We start from the raw sequence: 19,058 nt of genomic DNA on the forward strand, positions 1-19,058 counted from the left end.
TGAATATTTTACTGTACATGACCCAACTTTATATTTTACTATGTATTTAAAAAAGAAAACGGATGCATCATAACAATAATTTACAAAAAATCCTCTGCATTTATTTCACTGCATATATTAATCTGATTCATGTATTCGCCCATACACACACACAGACACACATACATACATATATATACACACACCAAACGTGATGCATATAACGAAACAACATATTCGAAAACAAGTTAAATTAGGACTCTTCAGATCTCCCTCCATTTTGGTTGTTTATGATATTGACAAGCAATCTCTTATTCATTTAGATCCCCCTTTATACATTGCCTCCTTTCGGTTAATGTAAATTTTGGAAACGCGCAAAACACTCTCTAAACTTGTTAAGCAAAGTTTTAATCACAACATTTAGCAATACTATCTGCATAGCATAGTTACATTAAATATAGCAAATCTAATCTGCTTTCAATCGACTGCTCTGCATTATTTTTCCTAAATATAGATTGCACCCTAAATCTGATCGGTTTTCAGGAAAATTTGCGTTCTGAGATTTATTTTCTGCATTTTTAAATTGCATTTAGCACGAGATACGTTCCTCCCTCTGTTCTTATAATATTTGCTAAAACTATTGCATTTATACAACTTTTCAAAACTTTGAACAACTTTTTGATTAATGTGCCAATTCCTTGAGATGCTCAGGTTGCATTTCTTGATAACCTGACATGACAGCAGCTAGATACGCATTTTCTTTGATTTTTTTCTTAATTTTTAAAGTCTCCCTCTCCCTTTCTCTGAGGTCCCAAACAGGGGGCTGATTAACACAAACTTTTTTTTTTCCTTGCTCACCCCTCTCCCATAATTTAAATAACCCTGATATTTTAATTCAAGAAGACAGTAACAATTCACCAAATTTACATCAAACTTACCACAGAAGCCTTAACATCCTTTCTCCGATGTTTTTCTTCACTTTAAACAATTTTCCGAATTTTTAATAATTTTTTTCTCATATTTTTTCTGGTCGCTGCGGGCCTGAAAATTGTTTGCTTTCCTCTCTTTCCAGCAGCCATTGTGTATGCGCTGCGGTGCCACCAACCTTAGCCCATTTTCAAGTCCCGGTGAGTTCCTCTCTCTCATTTGTTAAGTGTGACATCAGTCTAAAAAGGCACCAATCCGAAGTGGCGATTGTTGCACAAAGGGAAACTCCGATTGGTAATTTAATATGTCAATCATTCACTACTCCGAAGGCGTGTGTTTGATATGGAAGGCGGGATAATGGGAAAAAAGTATCATTCTATTGGTGAGAGCCCATGCTTGTCTTTCGCGAGGCGGGAAATCAATGTTATTTCGCTTTCCACCTTTGGTGCAAGAAGCTGTCAGTGTTTCTAAAAGAGCACAAGCTAGGTTGTAGATGTTAATGACGCCCCAACTAATGTGATCACCCTGTGCTGGAGTGAAATTTCTTGGGAAACTAAGGTATGTAACGTAAATGCACATGGGTGAATGAACACTTGTGCACAACCATTTCAGGGGGCTAATATAATGTTCAAACGTATTGTCCCCAGTAGAAATGCACATTTGTGTACGCTGTACAGTTTGTCCTCCAGCAAGTCATGTTCGCATCACCTGCACAACTGAGCTCAAAGAAGTAGCAAGCACGCTACAGTACGGCCTTGTCAAAATTACATTGATGTTGTCACGTAAATCTTTTTCACGGCAGAATACTATTTGGAGCGTGTACTGTATTGTAGAGTCGGCTGTAAAGGTAGAATTGATTAAAGTTATTGCTAACCCGTTAATAATAACTATTTAGTAAGACTGATAACTACGGGAGCGTGTGTGGATAAGTGCCTCGGGTGTCGACTTGTCCGAAGCTAGTTTCTGCCTTACGTCCAGTGCTGTAGGTGACCAGGAATTGGATAAGCAGGTTAAAAATGGGTGAATGGAAGAACAAGTTGCCATTTAGGACCGAATGAAAAGTACCAAGATTCGTACATAAAAAAAGACCACTACTGCAAGTCACCTTGGAACAGGATCTAGAACGATGGTTAAAACATATAGAACAAAAAAAATTACCCTCGCATCATCATTGAGCCTTTTGAGTTTAACGTCACTGTTATATTGTTATTTTAACATTGTACAACATGATGAAGCCGTGCGGTCGGATAATGGGTTTGGTTGTAAGGTCCACTTTATTCATTTTGCAGTCAAGCATTAACCTGTCTGGGTCTTACGAGACGCTGGACTGAATCTCAACATTTCAAGGGAAAATAGGTACGCGTTTTCAGTTTCCAAACGTAACGTTGCAGTCTTACATTGTATGAGCTAACGTAACATACTGGAACTCCTCGGGGAACTGGGACCTGTCACAAACCCCAGCGCTGGACCAAGTGTAAAAAGCGGTTGCCGGAAAAAGAAGACAGAATATGCTGCACATTGCCATGGATTCGTGATGCTGCAGCTGTAACCACTGAACCACCATGCTTAAAATTACCTAGTCTGTTACCCAAAAGGATAGATGTTGGAAAACCATGAAAATTGCTGCAGGAATTATTGATGACACGACAGAAAAGCCAAGTAAAATGACACCCTTTATTGGCTAACTAAAAAGATGACACGACAGCAAAAACATTGATTTTGTTTGTGTGTGTGTGTTTGTATGTATATATAAATGGTCAGCTTTTTCATAGTAATTGGTACATTTTTACCAAGGTAACATTAAAAATATAGCCAAGAGATTACTGGTGTTTCTAATGGCTTTTACAGCTTGAAATGACTGCCTGTTAATTTATTATTCACTTACGACTGTAAAGTCCTTAGCTTGTAATTAATTATAAATGCTCATTGATTATTGGAGTAACCTTTGTAATTGCATGATGACTGCTGATGAAAAAATAGTAATGTCTTGGCTGTATTGCTCAGTTAATCATATCTTCATTAACGAAGGTATACATTTCATACAACTTGACAATTTCTAGGTGTGACCAAACCTTTGTATAGTAGTAGTGTGTGTGTGTATATCTGTATATAATATATATGTGTGTGACTAAAGGTCTCTTTTAGATCAATAGATATCTTGTAAGACATTCCTCAAATTTGTAAAAATAGTCATCAATTGTTTATGTAAATATATATTTATATATATTTAACTGTTTAACAATTATTATACCTCTATCTGAACTTTTAATATGTTATATCTATTTTTAATGTATACTTTTAAATACAATTACACAGTACAGGCTGCTCACTGAGCTGCATTTCACTTTATACCCTTGAGTGTGTACATGTGACAAAAAATGAAATCATGAATATATTTATATATGTATGTACATAACATAGTATTTATATATTGTACATAGTAGGGTATACCTAATCGGTTTGCAGGGAGAATAATATTGTTATTCAGACATTAGTTTGTACCACTGGTAAGAATTTTATGTTAAAAATAAAGTATAATACCATTTTATGCTTTGTGTCCAAATTGAATGTAACATTTATTTTTAGGAAATGGTTATCCAGCTTTATTTTGCTGAAGATTTTTGTTTTAGTGCACGGGTGTCGAACTCCATTCCTGGAGGGCCGCAGTGGCTGCAGGTTTTCATTCTAACCATCTTCTTCATTGGTGACCAGTTTTTGCTGCTAATTAACTTCTTTTGCCTTAGCTTTAATTAATGTGACTCAAGCCTCTTAGTTGTCTCTTTTTCCATAATTTGCAGCCAAGCAATAATGAGACACAAAGCGAGCTCATTACGCAATATCTGAAAATAAAGAAAAATGAAGGTCTCAGTAAGGCTGATCTCTCAGGTAACCAAAACATTTTGACGGTGTTCTTAGAAAAAACAGAAAATAAACAGTTTTGGAAATGTCTGCTGTGGCAGAATGTTAGCAGCAAGTCATGGAATTAAATAAGGGGCTTAATTAACAGCAAGAATCGGCTTCTCATTAAGAGATTGGTTGGAGTGAAATTTGTTGGATTTTGTACTCCCAGTTTAGCTGGTCATCTGTTGGCACGTTGCACATCTCATTTCTGTTTGGCTGTCATTTAATGAAGAAACAAATCAATTTAGAGGACTGACTCCTTAAAAAGGGACTATTAAAACGAAAGGAAAAGGAGTTAATTAGCAGTGACAACTGGTCACTTATTGGGGAAAGGGTTAGAATGAAAACCTGCAGCCACTGTGGCCCTCCAAGCCTGGAGTTTGACACCCCTGTTTTAGTGGAAGATATTCATGCAAAGAGAAACAGCATGTTTTGCATATGAATGCTGTAATAGATCTGTATTTCAGATAAAAAAATAACAAGATTCCTGCTGGCATGTGGCAAATATGCGAAGAAGGTGACACATTTTTATTGAAAATGATTGTTCGATTCCTCTACAATTTCTGATGTACAAATTTAATAAAACACCTTTTGTTCTGTTGCTTTTTCTTAGATTTCTCAGCTGTTTTTGTCTCATTTTATCCAAGGTGAAAGTGAAACTGACTGCTAAATATAGACAGTATGTTCAAGTTTTTTTTTGTTTTTTTTTATGAAATGCTTTAATTGTTTTTCTTTAGAAAACAGTTCATCAAATGTAGTATTTAATAAGAAACTTCTATTTTCCAAACTTAATACAAAGGTACTGCAATGAACATTCCTTCATATTTATTTTGATGCTTAATGGTTTTGGTCAATATGTAAACAAATGTAATTGAATCAAATTCATTTTCAAACATTTTTTTCTTATAAAGCCTAAACTGACTATAAAGCACTGAAGTGTATGAAGTTGCTGACAAACTGAATTAAGGCACTTAAGGCATTTTTTTAAAAACAAACTTGTAACCCTTGTGATTTAACACAGATGAATGTGTTCGGTTTATTTGAAAATCCAAAAATTTTCCCCTTTTGTGTGTGTGGGCTCTGCAGAGGACTTATGATATATCTAGATTTGATATACATTTTGTGCCTGATGTTGCTAGGATGGGCTTTTGTTCCTCCTCCAATTCCTGAACTCAAAACTCGGTTTGAAAGATTGTATTTGAGTAGAGAGTGATAGAGTGTTCATTTATCAAATTTATACTTTAGCACTTTCTACCGAAAGAACTATAGTTCTTTGTTTATTAGTTCTCTGTTTTATGTAAGAATTATCTTTCTCAGAAACATCTTAGAGCAGTGATATGGGAAATATTAAAAAAAAAACAAAATACATTAATCTCTGGAAGGAAGCAGATGCTGGGTTACCTTTTGTGCTGTCAGAAGGTTCACAACCTATCCAGGAAACTTTTGTCGCAGGATAGGATCCAATCCTGGATGGTGTTACAAGTCATTTTGTGTACACTTGCCTACTCGTCCATATGGGCCCTTTTTATGGCAGACATTTAATCTATCTTTGGGATGTGGGTGGAAAAACCGTAGTAAAACCTGTGTAGACCAAACTTCAAATTCAAGATTCATGAAACTGTGAAACAACAGAACTGACTTTATGCCTCTATATTTCCCTACAATGATAATTTAAAATAGAAATTAAATTAATTACAAAGATTGCTACATAAAACTTTTTCCAAAATAAGTAAGGAATATTCCTTTGGACATTTTTAAAAGAATATGGTAAAATAGTTCCTAAAAGTTACTTGGGGCTTTGTAAGCTTTTTTCAGTATTACAGGAGGAGGAGGAGACAGGCTACTAAAAAATGAATTAAATAGTAAAATAAATCAGTTTTACGAGAAAAATAATCAAATACGCCCATATTTATTTATTAATTGTCAATACTTCTTGTACATTGTCTTAATCAGAAGGTACTCAAACTGTAACAGCCACAGGGCAAGAAAGACCCAATATTGGAGCTAGATCATGGTAGAGGATGCATGCACCTGCACACTCCTGACATTTTTGTAATATTAAGAAGATATTTGCATTTTTAAAGCAAAGTCCATGTAAGTACATAGCGATTTGGTGGACTACTTGAAGAAGGAACCCTAATTAAGAAACAAATATCGTCCAAGTGTTGTAAAATAGCAGTGTCACTTACACACCCAAAAGAAAATTTCTACATTTTCCAGCCAAGTCTGAAATTTTTAAAAAACTTGGGTCAAAAGTTGCATTCTGTCTTAATGTATAGAGAATTGTTTTAGATTCTCTTAATAGTAATTATTTTTCTTGGGAAGCATATTAAGTTTTTTTTTTTTTTTTTGGTTACTCCTGTGTAAATATTGACTATCAAGCAAATATTCGAAAAAAAGTTTATATTTATTATGATTGCTGGAGTAGTTGTAATTGTATTGTCACATGTGCTTTTCTTAGGAGTTTCCCCATCACCGTCCCACTGCATAACCCAAAGCAAGTCTCTTAACCTAACTGCACTAGTTGTAAAAATATAGAAACAATTGTACTGGACACATTTGATTTGTTAACTTGCTTCTGGTGACTATAGTGTCAGCTTAATAAATACATTACAACGAATCCACACTTGGCAGTTTGTGACCAAAAAGAAACGCTTTTAAGAAGAAACTGCATTGTTACATTCTGTTTAAATGTGCTCAGTTTATAAACGGTTTTAAAACTGCAGATCATTAATGCATGTTTGTTTCAATCCATTGGAGTGAATATGGGTTTGCATACCCTTGAATGGACTGGTGTTCTGTGCAGAATGGCTCCTGTCTTGCTCACATTTGTGTTTAGATAGGACTTTTCTCCCTGTTTCTAGGAAATTTGGTGTTAAATCCCAGTCTTTTCATTGACTTTCTGGAGTGTTAGGTTGATTGGTGACTTTTAATTGTCCCATTGTTGGGGTGTATTTGATTTCACATTTTGAAGAACTACTTGCACATCTGGAGTTGGATCCTTCTTTGCTCCCAGGGATACCAAACTAGGCTTTAGTTGGGTGGCAGTTAATTGGATTGAGTTAGAGAGATGGATGGATACTTAGTCTTCTTAAAGTTACTTTCCTAAGCTGAAATTACAATTTGTAGTCAACCACTGCCAATAAATTAAAATAATTATTTGACAAGGTGTTCTACGCATATATCATGGTGATGTTTTAAGTTTGCATGTAATGCTATATGGTTTTATGCACAAATATGGTTTAATCCCTCGATTTGAGAATTAACTACTTTGTAAATACCTGATTTTCTTTGCTAATTTAATTATACTGACATTCAGATGCAGCATGGAGCCAATTACTGTAAGTAAGGACCAAAGTTTGGGGGGTGTTGACATAAAGAAAGCTTTCACAGTTGAACTTGGGTCTCCGTGTGGTCTCTAGCAAACATCTTAAGGCAAGAACCAAATTCTAAATGGCAAATTATTAACTACTACAGTACTTGTTCTTTGAAAGCATGCAGTAAATATATCTATAGTTTTTTTGTGTGTGTCTGATATGGCAGTGTTTAACTGTTTTCTGTTTTATCTTTATGATAAGCTGCTTCTATTCTAGGCTAAGGTATGGAATTTGCATGAACCATCAGTATTTTGATTAGTTTTCTCACAGAATCTATACATTTGCTGCTTGACAGTTATCTGTTTACTGCTGTACTGTGATTGTCCAGCTCCCTTCATTCAGATATGGATACATTTGTGGAGATGGATGGGTGGCTGCATGGATAAATAATGTCTTTCCATGGTAGCGCAATGGTAGCACTAATGCCTCACAATAAGAAATTTGAGGTCCACGTCCCAGCCTCTCCCAGCATTGAGTTTTCATTTTCTCATGTCCGAATGGGTTTCCTACCACATACCAAATACATGCAGGTTCAGTAGAGTGGCAAGGTTATTTGGCCCTTGTGCGTGTGGAGGTTGGCTTGTGTGTTTGTCCTTCAATAGACTGGTGCCCTGTCCAGAGATTGTTCCCTGCTTACTCTCTGCTTGCTGAGGTATGCTGCAGCTTCCTTGCAACTCTGATCATCATATAATGTGTTTAGAAAATAAATAAATGAATGGATGAATGTTTTTATCTTTTAATAGTGATTATAATAAAAAGACCAGCATTTGCTGACTCTGAACTTAGCACAACTGCCTCAAATTTGAAGAGTCCTGGTGATTTTCATGTTTTCCCTATGTCATCATGAGATTTCCTTCTGGGTACTCTGAGATTCCTTGCACACATACTTAGATGTAAGTGTTCTTGTTTGCAGTAATATACTTTGAGGTAGACTGGCTTCCCATCCAGAGTTCGTTCTTGTCTGGCACCTCATACTGCAACTAAGAGGTTTCATAAATTGTTGGAAGGAGTACCTTGGCAGATATTGAAGGATTTCTAAAAATATTTAGTGTTTTGTCACTTTAGTATATTTTTGTGATTAATTTGGATTTTGACCAAAAGAAATATGGAATAAAAGGCAAAAGATTTTAAGAAAGTGATTCAAAGTTATATTTTCTTTAAACTCATAGAAAAAAACTTCAATGTTAATCATCTTGAGCAACCCATACTAAATTGCTTAGCATAAGTGAGGCAATTGACCCACTTAAGTGTTGTCCAATGGTTTTATTATTGTTAAATTTTTTTGTTTGTAGACTGCTTAAGGAAATTTCAGAGGATGGCTAGGAAACTTAGAGACAGTGACATTAATCCGTGCTTAGAGGTAAGAGTGCATTCTATATAATTTAATAGTTGTTATAGACCTCACCAAAACTTAATAAACTACAACTAACATTTTATGGTGTTTGTGTGTTTGTTATACACAAAAAGTTGCAAAGTATTTATGTTTTCGTTTTCAATTTTTTTAAACTCTTTCAATATATATATATAATATATATATATATTTTTACATTTTCATATACAAAGTATAAGGAAAGTATTGTAATCATCCAAAAATTTGACCTCAAGATTTTGATGACACTCAACGTTTTAGACCTCCCTGAGTCCAATTTACTTTCTCATAGGCAAATTATTGTAATCATCAAATTTGATTTTTTTTTAAATTTTGATGAATCTCGATGTTTTAGACCTCCCTGAGTCTGAAAATACCATTTTTGGAATTATGTATGTGTGTCTATCTGTGTATGTGTATGTAAACACAATAAGTTGAGTACATTTTCAGTTAGGTCAACCAAAATTTTCTTACAAGTTTTAGGTACAAAACGCAGATTTCTATCAAGTTTTGAGCATTTTTGGCTAACCGGAAGTGGTACTTCTTCTTTTTCATGCAGGTGTAGAGTCTGATTTATTCAACTTTACTTTTATAATAATTATTCAAAATATTATTAATTTGATTTTTTGTTAATGGTTCTTTAATGTACATAATAGAAAAATATAATCATTGTCTTGCAGTTTACTCCTCAAATATCCATCGCCATATCTCGGTGTACGAGAAAGTCTAGGGTAGACCACTCCCGATTTTTTGCAAGAACTTCTTTCACTTGTTAGAGTGTGAATTATACTGCCATTACCAACAGACAGCCATATTTAGCATGGTAAAATAAAGTAAATAAGTAGATAAACACAGTTATATTCTACTTTTCCTGTTTATTGATGACTGAGGTTGCTTGTTATCCCAGTGTTTCAGGATTTCTGTTAGGATATTTAAGTTTTCCTTTCACTTCTCAAAGATGTGTGTGTTACTAACTACCTGTATCTAATATTCAAGCCCAGGGGTCTGGAGCTTTGAGGCAGTAGCACTAGCCACAATGTTACCTTTCAATCAATCAGGTAGTATTTATTTTATGTAGCTACTACATTATCAGTATTATGACATAGTTATTTTGGGAATAAAATTATTACATTATCATGTAAGAGGATCCATGCATGTCTGGTATAGGCAGTAAAATGCACTAAAAATATAGTGAAATAAAGATGCAGAATAGGGTTAAAATTATACACATTGAAACTAAAATAACCAACCACACTGAGATTTTATATTGTGTGCACTTAATATTGTATCAAAGGAATATTCCACCTAATAATGATAATGGTTTTTAATCTGTTATTTACTCTGTGTTATTTGTAGTAATGGAGAAGAAAATTTTTGGATATCATGCTTTTGTGGAGAATGGAGATAACAAAGATTTCGGACACAGTAGGCTTCTATGGGGACCAACACTAAACGTTATTGAAACACCCATGTAAAAGTCTCAATTTAATTGTGTCGCATAATCCATATGTCAGATATCCAATCTTATGCGGATAATATCCCAAACACACGTTTTTGCTGAAATATTATTAAATAAACACCTTCTGGAAAATTCTGTCATAAACAGAAGAGGAGCTTGTTCAAAAGAGATTGAGGTTTTGAAATGAAGACCTGTCCATCCCCTCCGCCTCTTTATCTAAATTTTCCATAAAAACATTAGATTGATCATTTTTCTGAGCCATTACAATAAACAACATGAAGTAAGTAACAGATTTAAACATTTTTTGGGAGGGGTATTCTATTAATAAATATATTTTACAGTGTAGTTTGAGGTAAATGCCAAATACTATACTATATGATAGAAGTAAATTACAGATGAATTGCATTTTGTTTACATGATAAATTATATCAACAAGTAATTTCCATCCATCCATTCATTCATTCAATCTTCAATTTGCATATCTGTTTGGGGATACAGGAGGCTGGAGTCTGTCCAAGCAGGATCAGGCACAAGGCAGGAACCAAACGTAGATGGTGTGCCAATCAAAAGCTAACTAGTCTAGCAGATATTTATTTAACTCTTCAGCTATGAGCTTTTCTATAGTTATTATAAAAAAAACTCTTACTAAATACATTTAAGTTACTGTATGTCTTAAGTTTTGTCACGTGATGTTTACAACACACATACAAAAAGTATGGGATATTTTTATCTTTGTTATGATGCCAAAAATGAAAAATGTGACTCAATCAAAATATTATGTAAGGAAAGTATTGAATATGGATTACATTTGTCAATAATGAAGCCTATTGAATATCCATAAACTTAAATCATTAGTATCTCATGTTTTTAACTATAGTAAAGGTTACAAAACTCTTTGCATTTCTTTCCTGCACTTATGAATGGAAAGCCGGTTATTGTTAATAGTGCGTGAGAGTGCGGTTCTGAGTGGCTGAACAATGAGCTGTGCCAAGGAACTAGCTTTTTTTTTTTCTCTTCACTATATTCTGGATTTCCACAGATCTCTGTGTAGTCAGCTGTGAGGGCATTGTCCTGGTTTGAACTCCAAACCACATTTCCATATCCTCATGAGTCACAAAAGAGCTGGAAAATGCAAAATTGAAGGAGACAACTTGGTTAATTCTGTACATTAGTCTTATTGTACATACGAAATTAAAAAGGAATTGTCATCATTTCACACCTGTTAATTATAGACTTTTTATCTGTTGATCAAATTACATGCAAGAATAAATGATAAAGATTACTTTTTAAATTTTGTCAAATAGTAAGTAATCTTAAAGGAATTGTTTAAGTGGTGTATAAATGATTGAAGAATCAACATTATGCAGTAACTATTGAAACTATGGAACACTATATGTCTACACTATAACTATAAGTCCATAGCCCCATTGCTCAGCTGGGTTACATACTGTGGTACGTATGAGTGTTTTTGTCCATATTTCCTTTTAGTAGTTTCTCTTGTTGGCTGGCTACTATACAGTATATTTAAATGTGTTTATTTACATGCTTAGCATAGAGCTGTATTAATTTATTTTGCACTAGAATTGAGTAGTATCATTATAATTATATTTACTTCCACAAATAAATAATAAATAAACTCATACTCTCAATGCCAGTGTTTTGTTTTGGAATTATCTATATTTTAAAAAGCTTAATGCCTTTTCACTAGATTAAATATTAGCTGAATAATTATTGTTTAAAAAAAAAAAAGAACCTGTTACATTAATTACTGCAATGACATCACCGTATAGTGACAGGTTAAAGTTAGTGTAGCTTTCAGGACTGCAGGAACATTTTAGCTCAGCAGGCTAAATCACTTATTTCTTTATTTTGAATTGTATAAAGAATTCTTGGGAGCATCACAAAAATTATGTGAAAGACTGGAAAATATAAATATGGGTGCACCAGGTGAGCTTCAAAATCAAGGCCAAATCATTAACAAATGACTGTAAAATCTGTTGGTCCCCAACTTTTGTAAGAAATTCATTCCGATATGGACAATTTATTGTGGTAGGTCTATAGTTGTACCCTTTCTGTTTGTGCCTATTGCATCACTTTACTATTACAAATATTTCAATGTATACACTGTATTAATGTGTAAATAATTTTGCATTATTGTGTGTCTCCTACCTGATTTTAAAACTGTATTTGCTTATTTTCTTTATGCATGTAGATGAATTATTAAAATGTATTTTAAGTATGACATTTAAGAAATATTGAAAGAAATAATATGTAATCAAGATCTTAACTATGTACTGTAATAGGTGTATAGTATCATTCTTGGGTGAATGTGAAATTATCCCAGTAAATGACTAAGCTTTATGTGTGTCTACTAAAGAATATAAATGTTGAACTCACTTAAAAGTTATTTTCTGCCAAATTGCCAAACAGTTTTTGAACTGTTACATATTAGCACAATAAAATGTAAATTTATTTGTATGTGCTTTTTAGGATTTTAATTCTCATTTATGCTAATGTTAGAACTCCTCAGACACCTAAACCATTCTAACACAGATTTCTTGCTATTCTAAAGCCTCAATATGTACTTGGCCATTTCTCTCTTCATTTCCCAATCTCTTTGACTGTCTGCCCTTGAGGTCCCTTCTGTATGAATATTTTAGGTTATGCCTATAAACCCATCTTCTCAATTTAGCATTCAAAGGAACTTGTGGTTAGTTTATTAAATTTCTTTACTTTTTAGCAATGATTCTGACTCTATTCTGCTATACATTGTACTGTACTGTATTGTATTGCTTTTCTGGGAATAACCTACTAATTACTTTCATATACAGATGCATTTTGTTCTGCAATAAAAGTCATATGGTGCCTTTTATAATGAGTGCAAAAAGATATAATTAAGCAATTTTTAAAATTATGAATATTTTTCCCTCTCAAAGGAATCAGATGCTTCCAGGAAGTGCTTAGATATGAATAATTACAGCAAGGACAAGTGTACATTGTACTTCTTACACTATAAAAACTGCAGGGCATTTTGGGTAAGCCTTTCCTTTGTATGTTTCATTTTAAAATATTGAACAAGGTTGCATTTTGTTTTTAATTAAACATGCATACTGTATGTTGGGTTTATGTTGGGTTTAAATGTGATTAACACCCTAGTTTCAGTTCGGAGATGGAAAAAATAATTTAAAAAATTTAAACTAAATTTCCCAGATAATGAGATGAAGGGGAAACTGCAGTCTTTTATTTAAAATGTGTAATACTGTTTCTTTGGAAGAAACATGGGTATCAATGTTATTGAATTCTTGTTATTTTTTGGAATCTGCAGTGATATCTCCTTATTTAAATACAACCTTAATCATAAGAACATGGTGTTTCAGCAGGGTATAAAATTAGGCAACTACTCTAGATCCTTTCCTCATTTGTCATCATGGGTAAAAGTTGAAGAATTAGTGAATAAAATTGGTAAACTGATTGGTAATGTTTACAAGTCAAGCAATATGTAGAAAAAAGTAAAAGTGAAATATTCCAATTAGCTGTGTTAGGGCAATAATCATAATGTTAAATAGTTGTTTACTTGCCAAATAGAAGTTGTATGTGCCTTCTGTCTCCTGGCATGGTAAGGAAAATTCTGATAGAGGCAAAAAAAAAGAATACCAGAATCACAGATAAACTGTTCATCCCAACAGGCTTTCTGAAATGGTTGACAGCTCAAAATCCTAGTTAATACTAGACCATTGGGACTTTGATTGAAATCAGTCACAATTAAGAGATGAGATCAAAATTGAACGCTTTTGTCAGACACACACACACACACATATCATCATCATATGTGGCATCAAAAGAGTGATTTATACAAACAAAGTAAATTCATAATCCCTTTGAAATAAAATAGTGCATTTTGGATGTTTTCCTTTAAGAATTGATGTATTTTGGCATGGTTGCAGATTGACCTTCCAGCTAGCAATATATCCAAACACATCTGACAATCAACAACAAAAAGGGAGTGGATATGGAGGTGGGGCATTGCTACAAGTACTTGGGTGTCTACATCAGTGGCAGGGTGTACTGGTCTCATAGCACAGAGGGACTATATAGTAAAGGGCAGAGCAGACTTTTTTCCTTCTTTCGTAGGTGACTGTGATCCTATAGTGTGGGTAGTGACACCCTTTACTTGTTGTGTAACTCTCTGTAGTGTGCTGAGTTGGTATCATCACTTAAGAAGCTAGTAAAAAAACAAGCTTAATTATAGGATGCAGTCTCAACTTGCTGGAAGTAGTAACAGGAGAGAATGAAGACACAACTGAGTGCCTTTACTAACAATGCCACACATTCTCTCTGTGACACACAAGCATTGAGTACTTTCAAATAATGAATAATTCAGCAATTGCGCTTGTAGAAACTGTAATGGGGCTATTTTGTACCAATGGCAGTATGACTTTTAATGCCTCACTGTGACTGCTCTTTTTATCTTAAGCCAAGTCAGTTTTGTTCTTTTTAGTTTTCTTTCTTTCTTTTTTGGTAATTCTTATGTGTATTTATTATAGTATTTATGTGTTTAGTTATTTACTTATTAGTTGAGCTTCTGTAAAACGCCAAGGTTTTAGTAGCTTCTGCAAGAGGAACTGGCAAAAAGGTGACAGAAATTCTTGAGAACTTTTTGTAGCCATGATTTAATTTGCATTCTTGGATGCAAAATATAACATTTATCAGTTGTGTGAAAACCAAGAAATCTACAGATCTCTGACAAGGTATATACATTTTTTTTAGAATAATGATGAAGAAAGGTTTTTTAGGAAGCCCAAAATATACACTTTTGAGAAACAATTAGAATGGTCTTGATAGCTAACCTTGACTACGGCTATCACCTGATTTGATGCTGACACCTATGAAACATTCTAGGTGTTTCTTTGTGTCAATAAAACATATTTTCTTGTAAAAATCTTTTTTTTTTTTTTTTCTCGCAATGTAAACAACTAAGGCAACTGTTGCCCAGATCCTCTCTCTCTGCGGGAAAGACACAGTTTTGCTAGTAATGTAACTTTGCTATAGAAGAAATTTCACATTTTAGAACAATGTATTTGTGGATTTTATCACCTTGTTAACATTTAGGTTGTTATACTTAAATAATTTAAAGAATGGGTTAACATTAACTGGTGTATTGCCAACCATTAAGTTACAGTATATTCTGAAAGAACAAACTCCAAAGCAGATTCAATAATGCTCGGATGCATTAGTTAATTTACAACCATTGAGGTTATTTGAGTCTAAATTTTATACCTTGGAGCTGCATAGTGGCTCACTGTTTAGTGCTATACTCTTTCCTCTCCAGCAGACTGGATTTAGAGTCCAGTTCAGGGACTGCTTACGTGCAGTTTGTACATTCTCCCCATATTGGATATTCTTCGGGTGTGCCACTTTTTCCTTCCACAACCTAAAAATCTGTACACGAGGCTAACTGGCAATTCTAAATTGACTGAGGTGGTGGTGTGGGGTGGTAATGTGTGCCTAGCAAAATAATAGCACTGTGTCAACGATTGTTACACGCCTTAGGTCCAATACTGCTGGAATTAATTTAATTTCCATCAAACCCTGAAATTGGATTAATAAAGTTTATTATATTGGTAGATTATGATGGATTATGTGAATTTCCCCTAGGGATTAATAAAGTATCTATCTATCTATCTATCTATCTAGAAAGATGAATTTTGACAGTAGAGCAACTAAAATCATTTAGAAAGTAAAATATCACAAATTAATTTACTATATAGTTGCATGTAAATTCTAAAACTATTTATGCAATACTGTTTTTTTTTTCTCTCCAGAGTTTGAAAGTATGTTCATAATGACTATTTTGTGCACAGTATCTTGTTCAAATGTCATTTTTGCACCAGTTTTAGAGCTGATGTGTTTTAAGTGTTATATTATCATTGGAATTTTTTAAAAGATTTTTCTTATGCATTGAATACTTAAAAAATAATTGCTTCAGTGTGTTATTCTTTTTTTTTATGCATACTAAAAGCAAAAAAGTTTATGCTGTACTTCTTTACCTTCAAATACATGTGGTCACATTGTGTCCTCAATTGTCTTTGTAAACATTGGGTTTTTGACTTGGGAACAGCTGCACAATAACTTGTAAGTATGTCACTCTTTTAAAACCTCTATTTGATGTATTTCAAACAAGGGCATCAGACTTCATAATAAAAATACGTGGGAAATGTTTTTTATTCCCTTATTCACTTTGCTTGACTGCTAGTTATTTACAAAATAAAATAAAAAAAAATCCACTCATTCCTCTTTCTAAATCCAGTGTCTTAAAAGTAGTGACGGGGAGCCAAAGTCCATGTAGTCTGCCTTATTTGCAATATAGGAATCAGCCGTGGACGGGATGCTAATGCATCACTGCAAGGGACCATTCTGTGGAATCAACAGTCAACAAGACACATGCAACTTGTGTGATACTGTAAGAAACCAGAGCACTTGAAGACAAGGGGAGAAACTTCAAACCCTATATAAATAGTGACCAGACTGGGAGTTGTCCCGAAGTATTTTTAGCTTTGAAGCAGCAGTGCTCTATGTACTTCACCACCACTGTGCTACCCAATTAGTATGCTACTTCTCTGTTTAAAAGCAGCAGTGGTTTAGATAATTTATATGATTTCTTTTAAGCATATATACTGTATGTATGTGTGTGTGTGTGTGTATATATATATATATATATATATACAGTACATACACACTATATATGTACAGTATATATATTTTTATTTATAACACAATTGATTTTTTTTATATAATCAATTTTGTTTGGCTTAAAATTGCTCCAGTAGCAAAATAGGAACAAACATTTTGTACATCTTTTCTTCATAGAAGATGCAATTACTAAATGTTTCTAAATTACAGGTTTAAAAGTGCAAATTAGTATAAACACAAAGCATTTTTGTAGTTACCGAAGCAAATTTTTATTTAAAAACAACAACTCTCTTAGCCACTGTAATAAGCATGTTACATCTGTGGTGAGAGTGTCATCAGAAAGACAAAGAACATATGGAGTGAATTTAAGGAAGCTTCTGCACAGCAGTTACCCAGGCGGCTTTCATCTGTAGAGCTGGGAAGGGAGAAGTGTTTTGTAAATTACAGTCCACTTTTGGTTTAATTAGCATCACTTGAGGCAGTAAAAGAATAAGGGCAAAAGGTACACTTTGCACTTTATTAAGATTACTCATTAAAGATTACATAGTTATCATCTGACACTTGTGAATGTACAATTTCTGAAGAACAATATAGCATGATTAAATATAATATCATTATACACAGTTGACAAAACAAATATTTTTTTGATTCTGCTGATTGTATTAATTTGCTGTTGTAGTATCTGTCATTAATTGGCACAGGAGCCCAGTAATAAACACTGCTGCTTCACAGCTGCAAGAACTTTCTTTTGAATTCTGTTGTTATGTAGTCTGCATATTTTTCTCATGTCTCTAGGTTCTGTGGTTTCCACCACAGTCCAGACATGTGCAGGTTAGTTTCAGTGATTAATCTAAATTGAACTGGTATGAGAGTGTCTTTATGTAAATGTGCCCTATGATGGGCTGGTGTCTTATCCAGGGTTTTTTCCTGCCTTGAACGTGATAATGCCGTAGTAGGTTGTAACTCCCAAGAGCCTTGTAATAAAGTAAATGAGTTCTGAAAACAAATGGATGAGTTATGAATCAGTTTTTATGGAATGCCTTTAATTATGTGTGCAGTTACCAAAACACAAGCCGCCATATTCATCCATGATATACATGTACTGTATTACTGTTTTTTTTTTATGGCAAGGCAACAAATTCACATCTTGTAAGGTTACATTTTAGATAATGTTCTGACTAAATCAAACAACAAACACTCACAGGCCCTATCAAATATTACAATTTACATTTAGTTATTCTACCACAAAAGGAGCAGCTCTCTCTACTGGAACATCAAAAACCAAAATTGGTATTATTTTATTTATTTTTTACTTGGAATTGAGATATTTGCAGACAAATGTGCATTTTAAACTGTTAGTCTTCTATGTTTTATTCTTGTGCACTGTATGTCTTCAGTTGGAAACCGTTTTTGGATACATTAGCTCTGTGGTAGCGTTTTGTCATGTATTTCTTAGCATTTTGTCTGTTTCATGGACTCACCATAAACTAATCTGTGTGCATCATGACATATAAGACAAGAAAATCAGTTGTATTTTTTGATATTTTATGTACAATTACAAGTCATTATGTTTAGAGTTAATCTAGGAAAATGCTGACAGATTGGGGAACAGTTTAGTTTCACCTCTTGGTCATAACAAAAGCAACTATATAGTGAAAAGTCACCTTTTGTCATTTATGTTTGCTTTTGTTTTCTGTCTTGCAGAACAATATAGCAGCACAGAGGAGGAGAGATGGAGTGAAACCAGTAATTCCACCTGCAGATGAGAGAGTGAGGATATTACAAGATATAGGAGGGAAACCATATTGATCCTAACTTTAACTATGCAATAAATAGTAAATGTTTGAATATACTCCTTATGAAAATAATATAAGTTAACAAGTGAGAAGGCTTTTTATTTGTAGAAAAGTACTAAATTGTTTTATTGGCTTTATATTAAAAAAAATATCTTTTTCCTTGGTGGGAAGATGAGAGTTTCAGTTATTGTGTTTTAGCTACCAAAACCCTTTGATGGGTAGGTGAAAAAAATCCATAAATATCCAGAACAACAAAATCGTAAGTACAGTTGCTGGAGATACTGTATATTACAGCATTTTATAACTAGATGGAGCCCTTGTTTAGTTTACTCTGCATTTAAAGTTCATTGTGAAGCAACTACAGAACTTTTTTTTCATAGAAAGGATTGACGATATTTGGGTCTTAAGGTAAAGGATGCATCTGAACTACTATGTAGGCTTACAGTAAGTCCTTTAATGTATACTACACTATTGTGTGATATTCTTTTTATTTGTTCATGTGTTATTCATTATAAATTACATTTTGATTAAAAGAACATGAACAGTATCGACAGGGAGCA

At 33.6% G+C, this 19,058-nt stretch overlaps 2 protein-coding genes across 5 annotated transcripts in view; one reads left to right on the forward strand and one right to left on the reverse strand.

The window, feature by feature from the left end:
- plag1 (pleiomorphic adenoma gene 1) overlaps positions 1 to 1,093 on the reverse strand; it is a 37,604-nt gene extending 36,511 nt beyond the window's left edge. For all 3 annotated transcript variants that reach the window (XM_039754528.1, XM_039754526.1, XM_039754527.1), the window contains exon 1: positions 918 to 1,093. The gene's annotated coding sequence lies outside the window, so the exon portion shown is untranslated. The remainder of the gene's footprint in view (positions 1 to 917) is intronic.
- A 225-nt stretch (positions 1,094 to 1,318) lies between these two features.
- Positions 1,319 to 18,661, forward strand: chchd7 (coiled-coil-helix-coiled-coil-helix domain containing 7). Of its 2 annotated transcripts, XM_039754531.1 has the most exons (5): positions 1,319 to 1,464; positions 4,421 to 4,486; positions 8,477 to 8,544; positions 12,949 to 13,047; positions 18,407 to 18,661. In XM_039754531.1, the coding sequence occupies exons 3-5, from the start codon at positions 8,500 to 8,502 to the stop codon at positions 18,509 to 18,511; spliced, it is 249 nt and encodes an 82-aa protein (XP_039610465.1). In that variant the 5' UTR covers positions 1,319 to 1,464; positions 4,421 to 4,486; positions 8,477 to 8,499; the 3' UTR covers positions 18,512 to 18,661. The 2 variants fall into 2 exon arrangements, with proteins under 2 accessions (XP_039610465.1, XP_039610463.1); XM_039754529.1 differs by lacking the exon at positions 4,421 to 4,486 and having other exon boundaries at positions 1,321 to 1,464.
- Positions 18,662 to 19,058: the final 397 nt, after the last annotated feature.

This window comes from Polypterus senegalus, chromosome 5 (assembly GCF_016835505.1).
Source record: "Polypterus senegalus isolate Bchr_013 chromosome 5, ASM1683550v1, whole genome shotgun sequence".
NCBI lineage: Eukaryota > Metazoa > Chordata > Cladistia > Polypteriformes > Polypteridae > Polypterus > Polypterus senegalus.